General features: G+C 35.8%; 1 protein-coding gene across 1 annotated transcript; it reads left to right on the top strand.

Moving 5' to 3' along the window:
• The first annotated feature begins 83 nt into the window (after positions 1-83).
• LOC143436017 (rho GTPase-activating protein 20-like) lies at positions 84-10,495 on the top strand. The gene is made up of 4 exons (XM_076919833.1): positions 84-216; positions 4,136-4,245; positions 5,337-5,523; positions 9,298-10,495. The coding sequence occupies exons 1-4, from the start codon at positions 196-198 to the stop codon at positions 9,445-9,447; spliced, it is 468 nt and encodes a 155-aa protein (XP_076775948.1). The 5' UTR covers positions 84-195; the 3' UTR covers positions 9,448-10,495.
• Positions 10,496-11,351: the final 856 nt, after the last annotated feature.

The following is an 11,351-nucleotide window of genomic DNA, read 5'->3' as shown; positions in this document are numbered from 1 at the left end:
TTCAGGTTACAAAATGTGAAGGGCATGCAAGGCCTAAGTGAATTCAGTTACAACAAATAACAATTTTCTTCTTTATTAGATTCAGAGAAATTACAAGCAAATGTTTCTGCAACTTGGAAGACACCTCAAAATACACCATCGCCAGCAAAAAAACAACTCATTTGCAAATTTCCACCCATTGTTTCGTTGAATAGAATGATGCCTCTTCCAATAGTTGTGAGCTTCATTTTGTGTTTCTAGAGTTGTCCTATTTCACATAATTTCTGGGAATCTTTTTTCTAAGTGTAAATTATTTCATCAAACTAATGAATGTATAGATAACCTATTCATGAGTGTAAGATTGTTTTAAACAGAAATAGAAACTACTGAAGTTTGAGTCTTCTAATTTAAAGAAAAATGAAAAGAGAGAAAAGAAATTGTATTCCTATATTTTGCACTGATTTCAGCAAAGGCCCAAACTTACCAGCATGTTGGGTGAAATGGATCTATGGAAGTTTCCCCCTCATTCTCCAACTATCAATTCTGTCAGCTGTGTTATGATTCCATGTTAACATAGAATTTACCTTAATGACATCGCCTCTGAGATTACTCCATCTTATAATTAAAATATCTACAAACCTTTATTTGATATTATCAATGTATTAGATGGACATGTTGTTCTTTACTATATATATTGATTTTTTATCCTAGTGGACTATATATTATTGCCACCTACTATAGTTTAGTCTATTTTAAATACTGTACTAGATTTCCACTTAGTGCATAATAATAATTTATGTCCAGCATCTATTTTAGCACTAAGTTTTCATCAGGAATTTATGCTGCATGGGAACAAGTTTATCTTGTTAGACACATGAGAATTACTGCCCACTCCTCAGGTATTTTAGAGCAGACTTTTCTGTCATCAATAACTGTAATCATGTAATCAATTTCAAAGAGCAAAAATATGGAGCAAATCTGTGTGTGGTCATCATTTTTACAGACTGAAAACATGGAAAATGACTGAAATTGGGTTCAGTTCACTGGGTTCTTAAATGTGACAGTATCTTTAGATAAAGATAGTTGAAAATAAGAAGTCACAGAGGAAGGAAATAAAAGTCTCAGAAGTGTAGTGAAAAAGAAAGCTTTCTTAAAAACACAAATGTTAGGATTTATAATAGAGGTTAGGGCAGACAGGAAGTAAAATAGTGATTTGGTCTTCATAAGAGAAATAGCCAATAGTAACTTAGATTGGCATGCTTGAGAAAGATAATCATAGAAGAAGAAAAAAGTAAGAGAGGACCATTGACCAAAATGCTTTGGTGTGGTTCAGTCCTGAGGATTATCTGATTCCAAGACAACCTTGATGTTTCAAATTGGGAATAATGGTTAGGGAAGATACTATATTTGGAAGCTAAAAAGAAAAAAGTTCAATGCCTTCTTCATTCCTTTCAGTTGTAGCTATGCATCCATAATTGCCAAGTTTCTGATTTACCTTAAAAGACATATTTGTACTTCTGCTGTTTGGATCTGTAATAATAGAAGCTTGTCCTTATCCACACAAGATATATTATCCATAATTGTGGAAAAGGGGCAAGAATTTGATCAAATATCCAGGTTGTTATTGTAAAAATTACACTGGTCCCTGTAGTATAAGATTAACACTCAACTGCAGATTGACTGGAATGAAGAGGCCCTGCTTATTGTAGGTTCAGTTTTAAAGGTAAGGAAGGTTTTTGTATCACCAACATTCACTATCGCTAGAGAGATGCATATGTGCTTTCTGGCCTTGAGATTACCTGATGCTCACAGTTTCCTTGAACTTAGGACACATGACCTCTGGATAAGAGACAAGGAAGGCAATAGTCTGACAAGCTCAAAGATTGATCACAAAGACACAAGTGAACACCTTCTGTTGGAAGTTAACTTTCTCATATATCAGATGGGCTTTGTTTTGGCATTACTAATGTTCCCACTGATGTCACCTCTATAACTGTAGCATGTAAATGCATAGCAGAAGGAGGAAGAATAGTGGTAATATTTTTTTTAAATATACATGTCTTAAATCATAAAAAATATTTCTCACAAATAACAAAAACAGTACAAAATAGATACTCCACCACAAACTAATAATAGATTATAAGAGACTTGGATGTTACCATCTGTCCAGTAGATGCATGAATTTTTTTTCCTTCTCTACCAAAATATATAGCAGCACTTTCATTTTTTCCAGATATTGCCATACTAACTCCATGTCAAATAATCAAAAATCAGCCTAACCTACTTGCAAATAATCTACAACACTTAATTAGCAGTGAGCAGCAGTAACCGTGGGGCAAATATCATTGTTTTATTTTTATTTTGGCCATGATCTCAGCTTTTCTCTCAGTAGACTGTGGAGCAATGGCCCCAGATATCAAGAAAAGATAAAGGTCTGAGAGTAGGCATGCTGAATAACATTAGGTAGAGGTACTGAATTATCCCTCCCTGGCCCTTGAACTTGCCAAATGTTTCTGGCTCTTCAGGCCAGAAGCCTGGGGCCTCATGATGCGAGGAAAAGTGGATCAATAACGGAAGGTGACCATGTGTATTGAGAGCAATTTAAAGGTACAGGAATATCTGGGAATCATCCATTTTTCTGATTTGCTATCCTTCGCCTGTGAAAGTTAATTGCTGTATTTCATGAACAAAGACACTTTTCTGTTCTTCAAACAACCCGCTGCTTACAATTAATTTTATTAATTTAAATAGTTGAATATTTACAATTTGTAAGGAATGGATGTGAAATTGTAAGACCTCACAGGTAAAACAGGGTGGTCATGTAAGAACATTGGCTACTATTCCAGGTGAGCCTGTAAGCAGAGTTGTACATGTATATTCTAACTTTACTGTGAACTGAAAAGTACTAATTCAACAAATTATATGATCAGAATGAGGTGTTTTCTGGCCCTGTCATTGTTTGATGGTTGATTATTTTCTGAAGAAGCACTTGGTTTTGTTCCTTGATTGTTTTTTGTTTTTTAAACTATTGTTTATTATTTATTTTTGATATTATTATTATTACACATTCATTTATTCATTTTATATCTTGAATGCTGACCCCTCCCGCATCACCCTTCACAGAGTCTCTTCCCTTCTCCTCTGAGCATGTTAGGGTCCCCTGTGTTATCTTCACCCCCTGGCACATCCACTCTCTTCAGGGTTAGCACATTTTCTTCTACTGAGGCCAGTTTGTGAAGGGTTTCCACAGTCAACAGCTTTAAGGATAGCCCCCAGTCCACATGTTGGGAAACCCACATGGAGACTGAGCTGCACATCTACTACATACATGCCATAGGTCATGATGGAGCTTTGGTATTTTTTTTGATAGCTGCCAATAGTCCAGGTTAGTTGACTCTGTTGTTGTTCCTGTGGAGTCCCTATCTCCTTCAGGACCATGAATCCTTTCCACAACACTTCCACAAGAGTCCTTGAGCTCCATCCAATGTTTGGCTGTTGGTCTCTTTATCTGTTTTAGTCAGCTGCTGGGTGGAGCCTCTCAGAGAGCAGTTATGATAGGCTCCTATCTGAATGTCCCACATAGGAGCTGGCCTCCTTTGAGACAGGAAGAGCTTCAGGCTGTGAAGTAGAGTGCCGATCTCTGATTGCAGGTAGTAGTGTGGACTGGAAGCCAGGAAAGGCAATATGAATAGACAGTAAGTTTACTTAATTGATACTGGAGCCAGAACTCTGCTTCTTTGATTCTAGTCTTACATAAGAACACATAAACTCCTGCTTATATGTTGCACTTTTAAGCCAAAATTCTGGTTGGTGACAGGTTGGGAATCTCTTAAGAAAGTAGGGTCTCAACCAGTTGTTCTCAGCCTTCCTAATCCTGGGACACTAATATAGTTCATCATCCTGTGGTCATTCCCGACCATAAGATCATTTTGCTGTTATTTCATAATTGAAATTTTGCTACAATTGTGAATTATAATGCATAATGTGTGGTATATCTGATATGCTGGATATATGATTTGTGACCCCCAAATGGATTTTGACACACAATTTGAGCATCACTGGTCTAAAATGGTATTTTTATACAAAAATGTTTCTCAAATATTTTCTACACTGTGCGCTTACTATCACTTTTCTTGATTTTTTGTCATTAAAATAGGATTTCAGTAGCAATATAGAAGGAAACTTGCTTTCTTCAGATTCATACGAAAATTGGATTAGTATCCCAAATGAAGATTCTGTGCTTGGAAACAATTCTGCCATACTAAGGTAATGATAGAGTAAGATCTTGAGGAACTGCACAAAGATAGAAGCAATACAATTTGAAGGTACATAGGCTTGTATTTACAGGACTATAAAAAGGAATGATGTCCTATTCTGAGAGGTTCCCTTTTCTCAGACATATATAGTCACTTTATAAACAGGTGCATTTCTCAAGCAAGAGTGTTGTACCATGTTTGTAGTCCCACCATTTGGGCGTCTTCTACATTATAACTGCCATGGTTTGCAAGACAGTCTATGCTACACAATTGTGTGCAGGTCAGCCTAGATTATTGGTTTGAGTTCCTGTATGAGATAAATTAAACAAGTGTGTATAATATTTGTGGATTATTTACATCCTAATATTATTACCATAGTATTGTGAATATTGTGCTTGTTAAATACGTGTCATTGATTAGAAAATGAGGCTATTACTGAGTTTGTCTTTCTTAACTATAATTAGCTAGAGAGGTCTGGGTCAGGTATAGCTTTGACTTTTTGAATCATTTTTCTTGACGGTGATACTGCATGGAATGATTTCTTAGATAAAATTAACTTTGAGCTCCAATTTCTACCCATGACCTTAGTATCTCTGTCTTACCTATAGCAGAAGCTTTTATAACTGCATTGTGTAGGGTCACTAGTGTGTTTTATACTCCTCATGTTCCAGTGTGTAACAAGTGTGTTATGTCTATTCATACTACATTAGATATTAAATGTGTCCTCATGGTGGTGGGAAAGATGGTTCACTGTCTAACAACACTATGTTTCCATACACTGAACACACATGGACTGTAACTATCTTCATTTATCCTATTTCCAGGGAACCTGACACCTTTCTCTGGGTTCTGTGGGTAGCATGTAGCACACAGATATTCATACATAATTTTGAAAACTTCCCATGATTCTATAGGGAGAAGTGATTTGCAGAAAATATTTTAGGTAATACTTTAGCTGTATATTCTTACTTCTTTTGAATTTTGATTTTATAAGTAGCTGATGTATAAAACATTTATGTGCATTTTTCTTTTTTTCAGAGTTTATAAGTAACATTACTTGTTAGACAATCAACAGTAAAATTCTCCTTTTTCTTTTTATAGTATTCCATTGAATATGCCACAACCATACATCGTCTTGCTCAACCATCTTATCCGTGAATCATTAAAAATTAAAACCTCTTCCAGGATTCACCTAGACACTGACCTCTTATCTCTCCTCTTAGCTCCTCGTGTTCTGTGGGGTCAGACTTGCAGGAACTCATTATTTGGGAGGGACTGCTCAGAAAAGGTAAAATGATCAGATTTTTCCTTTTGGGAACAAAGTCCTCATGGTGATCCAGGAATTGGGACTACCTCAGAAAGGCCATTCATGTTAAAGGGCACCATAGGATTGCATTCTTCTGGAGTGGGAGATGCATTAATCTGTTTCAGGAAGGATTGGGAAGGGAGATAGTTGATGTAGCTTGAAGGAAGTGAATAATTTCTTTTGGTTCTTTTGTTCTTTACTGTTTTCTTTCTTTCTTTTCAGATATTGATTTTAGATACTGATGTTTAACCAACAACATGCTGTGTCCAAAAGACTACAGTCAAGTTGAAAAAATCCAGATTAACTAGGGTTTTTTTTGTTTATTGGTTTTCTATTGTAGATGTACTGGGAGCACATGATAGTTGTGCTTCCTTGTTATGACATATTATAGTTATGAAAAACTCCCCCCAAGTGCACTTCTGGTCATAGAAAAGCAAATTGCATACAATTTATATATGTATGTGTGTGTGTGTGTGTGTGTCTGTCTTTGTTGTGTACATATATATCTATATATAATTATGTACATATATATATATAAACACAATATGTGATATAAGGAATATTGATAAAAAATTGTATATTTTATATACTTTCTATTGTTTTAGCACCAAATCCTACTTATATAAAAAAGAATTGTGTATGTTCGCATTACTTCGAGTCTATTTATCCCAGGTTTTCTATAGCTCTTAATTTAACTATAAACTCATATGCTTTAATATTTTTATCAGTTTATATCCTGATTACAAGTACCCTCTACTGAGCGCCCCTATTCCCTGGTCTTGGGGACTAAGGTAGTAAATGTTGGGCTGTCTTTCTAGGGAAAAGTAGTGGTTTTGTGGGAATAGAGAGGATTAGCTAGGATTCATTGCATAGCCATAACCTATTAGTAGAAATCTGTACAATTATTATCAAGATGAAAATATAAATTCTTAAACCGCACCAACTTACTTTGATTACAAAATGTTAAGGTTTTCATTGGTATGAGCTTCTTATTGATATAAGAGTGAGATGAATATTGTTACTCTCATAGGCATTGTACCAGTATAACACACTTAGGAATACAAGGCTTAGACCCAGTCCTTCCTTAACTTTTTTTAACTGATTTGAGATGGACAGCCTGTGAGTTAAGGGACTATAGCAAATTCATGGCTTGGAGTTTATTGTTAGGGTGTTTCCTATGTTTTATTTAGAGATAGCTGAGTGGAGTTAACAGACAACAGTAGAGATTACCTTATATGGATAGTTGGTTTACAAAACATCTGAAGTCCACAGAATTGATGTTACAAGCATTTCAGTATTAATGTTCATTTTGATTAGAGACCTGTCTGCTCCTGACAGCTTCCTATATTGAATTCTAAGAAGAAATTGAGCATCTTTGGAGTTACTCCAGTTGTGGTGAGACAGCCACTAGACAATAATTGCCTCTCCCCATCTACAGACAAATTAGTGTCCAGAAAAGGACACACTTGCAGACTAGTCGACTAATTATATCTGCCTAGACAGAGTAATCAGCCCTTAATAATTCTGCAGCACTAAGGTCTGTCAGATGATCCTGGGCCAGAAGGCAGAAGAACAGATGCTCCAACATTTTGAGTTAGAGGGAGTGTCCAGGTGTTCAGAGGTCTCTATAAATTGGCTAGGTTTTAGAAGCTATGCTTTGTGCTTCCCACAATTATAGTTAACCCAGTCATTCTGGATTTCTGACGGGGTTGAAAACTTATAGCCTCATAGCCAATCCTGGCTATTTACCTTGAGAGAAAAGATTTGAGTGGATGGTCAGCTGACATTTGAGTGGATGTCAGCTGACATTCATCCTAAAGCCAGGTTCAGAACTAAATGTTTTAGTTAGGATAGATGACAGAGGTGCTGGTAGGTCAACAAAATGATGGACTGGGTATTAGGACTATCTTGTACCTCATTGGTACAAATCGTCATATTTATGCTCTAATTGTATTTTGAGAGAATAGATTCATTTTAAGAGGAAGGGTGATATGTAGGAGAAGCTAAGGTGGGAGGAGTACTGAGAGGAAGAGAAGGAGTAAGAAGAGGAGGAGAAGGAGAGGAGAAGCTAGGTGACGAAAGAGAGAAAGAGGGGGGAGACAGGGAGGCAGATGTTCATGTATCTCCACCAGTCAAAGATAGTTGATATATCTAGGTTGAGTAGTGGGTTACACCTCTGATTGAACAATACTAAACTTATAAAACCTACGATTAAAAATTTTTTAAAAATGTTTAAATGCAAAAAGGAAAAGGGGGCATGGGATAGGGATTTTCTAAGGTGGTATGGGGAAAGGGGATGGCATCTGAAGTGCAAATAAAATATCTAATAAAAAATAAACAGAAAAGAAAATGTCAAAAAAAAGTACCCTTCACTGAGTCTGCTCCTCACAACCTCCTCCTTTCTCAGTTTAATTTTAATTTTGGGGGAGGAAGTTTACAGAGGAGAGAGCAGATATGGAAGGACAGGAAAATGAGTGTTACTGGGTTGCATGAGGAGAAATTCACAGAGCTTCAATGAAGAATATACATTTTGACAAGGAAAAAAGATAGACAACAAAAAAGACAACAGAAAGTAAAGAAAGCAAGGATATATTTTAACCAGTGGTTTCCAGGAATAAGGTCCACAGGAAGAAAGTCATGGTGGTGTTACTCTTACTGAAGTAGGAAAGCCCAGGGAACAGCTTGTTCACTTTAGAAAGTAGCTTAATTTGCTACTATTGCTATGATAAAACACTGATGAAAAGCAACTTATGGAAGACACTTCATGATTTATTTCTAGTTATCAGTTAACTGTGGAGAAATGTGAGGGTCAAAACTGAAGCAGGGTAGGTACCTGGAGGCAAGAACTGAAGCAGAAACTGTGTAAGAGTTGTGCTTCCTGTCCTGCACCTCATATCTTTCTTTGTCTAGTTAGTAACTCAAGGGTGGCACCATCCTGGAGGTCTGGGCCCTACAATTTCTATTGTTAATCACAACAATGTCCCATAGACTTCCCTACACACTGGGACAATCTGATGTAGACATTTTCTCAACAAAGATCCCTCTTCTCACCAACTTCTTAGGCATTTTTCTATTTCTTTAATGAAACACCAGGAGTAAGGCAACTTATAGAAGTAAATATTTATTTGCAACTTAGAGATGTAGAGAGATTATATTCCTTCAAAGTCATAAGAGAGGAGCATGGCTGCAGGAAGGAAGGACAACCAAACAGGAATCAGAGACCTGGTGGCTCTCATCTTAGGCAGCAAACATGAAGCGTAGAAAGGACACAGCCAATGGCACCTGGCCTCTGTAACTTTAAATCTAACCTATGACATACTTCTTCCAGGAAAGGCAAGCCACTTAAACCACCCAAAAGGTCTCACCAAGATGGCATCATATAGTGTGATGCCTGCAATTTGACTATCACAATGAAACTCCACCTCCTCCCCACATCCTCAAAAAAATCACTGAATTGAGAACCCTTTGAATCATTAATTTTATTCACTCACAGGTATTCTGGCAGCGTATCAGTTCTGAAATGTTACTTTGCTTTACTAGTTTCTCCATTCTTTGCAATAGTTATGAAATATAAACATGTTATGTAAGTTGCAAAAGTGTCTCCATTTTATTCACAGACTTCATTTCACAGGTTCATATCTGCTTGTAGTAACTGCTATTTTCTTTATCATTTTCGATTTTAATTTTTTATTGATTTCCATTTTGTAAACTATTTGAAATGACAGAGGCTCTTGTTTTTGCCTTTTGGTGTTACAGATGTCTATTATGCAAATCATGATTGACAACAATATAGACGTTTTGGGAGATGATGACAGTACAATTTGTAATGATATTCAAAAGAGATCTGATGACATAATGATGTCACTAAATACTGCTGGTAAGTCACCTGTTATGAAAATGCCATAGAGTGTCACAGTGGGAAAACCTCAAATGCTATTACTGAAGAATTAAAGATTTTCTCTGCTCTTTCTCAGTAGGAAGGTCCTACTTGTACGGGATATGTTATTAGTCATCAGATGAATGGAAGGATGATAAAATTCCATGATTTCATAAATTTGTAAATATGAGAGGAGCAGCATTTGGGCATATCATAATATTAGAGTGTGGGAACAGCTTTCTTAAAATAACACTTTAATTAAATTATATATGAATATATTTATATATTCATATATATACATATAGAAACACACACACTTATGCACACAAAGACACACAGACACACACACATGCATGCACACACATACACACAGATAGATATATACATACATACATACATACATACATACATACATACATGCATGTGTATATGACAGAGGGACTCCTTATTTAGCCCCTGTAAGACTTTCAGAATATTACCTGCTATATTTCTCACTTTGCTTCCCATGGTCCACAAGTCTTGTAGATATCTTGGATGTGAAATTGTTTTTTTTTTTTTTTTAAATAACTTAAAGAATTATTTGATTTTAAAATCCATTAAATGTACTACAAGACTGAAGCATGTGCCAACAAGCTTTGCTATCCTTGTGTAAAAACACTAATTATTGTTTAATTTACTTTAAGAAATAATCTTGCCAGATGCTTGGGATTTGCTATAAATATTAAGCTGCACAGGATCCATTACAACACATAGGTGAAGAATAATAAAGATGCTAAGTTAAACATACCAGATTTAACAGGTAACACCATTCAAAAGAAGATATAGTGTTAACTCAAGTAATTTTTTTGTGTAGAGTTCAGAAAATGCACTGAAAAGTAGTCTTACCTGAAGTGGGGTGAATCTATCGTCTGAGAATGTTTGTCTAATGAAGACATTTTATGTTTTATGTAGGATGGGACTATGGAAAGACTTCAACATATAATGTTCCACAAAGGAGCTATTTGTTCCAAATAGTTTCACTCACTATACTATTTTTCTGTTGTATTATATATATTTACCTACTATAATAAATTTCATTAAAGTGTGTTGTTGCTTAGACTCCAGTGTGCCTGATTCATGATTCTTCATAGTCTTTGGAAAATGGCATTTTCAATATTCTCCTCTACCTCTGTTGCTCAGGCACCTGTATTCATGTGACAGATCACTAGGATCAATTATTATTTCTTTCCCAAACTACAACCGAAATGAGATTCTAAGTACTGCTCAAGAAATGGACACTGGGTTTATCTGATGAAATTCTTCTACATTCTGACCCATTGCTCAGAATCAACTTTGTAGTAGTACAATAAAATCAGACTCACTCCTAGACATTAGAGCAACAATTTTTCAAAAAAGAATTTATGTTCCTCTTTTTGTGAATAGGTTCTCTAGATAATTATTTTCATTAGGAAACACAGGTCATGATTTGAGGGCTCAGGGTATCATCATACAGCAGTTCTGATGTCAGGAGATTGCAGCTACTGAAGTTGCTCACCTAATTGAGAAGCAGAGGACAATGAATGTTCACATTCAGGGAGCTTCTTCTTTTATACATTCAGGAAGCTTGCCTAAGGAACAGTACAGCCCAGTCACAGTGTTAACTTTTCCCACATCGGTTACTTAAGCATAGACAGAAACTAATTTCATTAAATATTCCCTGAGAGTTGTGCCCAGAATCCTTTGTTATAAATAGTTCTAAATAAAATTCTATTGACAATCAATATTAATCCTCATACATGATAAAATTAGAGTTGAATCACAATTTAAAGAATATTGGAAATGGTCTGAAATGAAAGGTCAGTGTCTACTGCAATTGAAACACAGGCTTTGTGACATGAATTCGGGTCATCAAAACTTACATTAACAAAACAAACAAAACTAGGTATTGTACCAC

Source organism: Arvicanthis niloticus, chromosome 22 (assembly GCF_011762505.2).
Source record: "Arvicanthis niloticus isolate mArvNil1 chromosome 22, mArvNil1.pat.X, whole genome shotgun sequence".
Taxonomy (NCBI): domain Eukaryota; kingdom Metazoa; phylum Chordata; class Mammalia; order Rodentia; family Muridae; genus Arvicanthis; species Arvicanthis niloticus.
The sequence above is the reverse complement of the archived record's forward strand: the minus strand, read 5'-3'. Positions and strand labels throughout refer to the sequence as shown.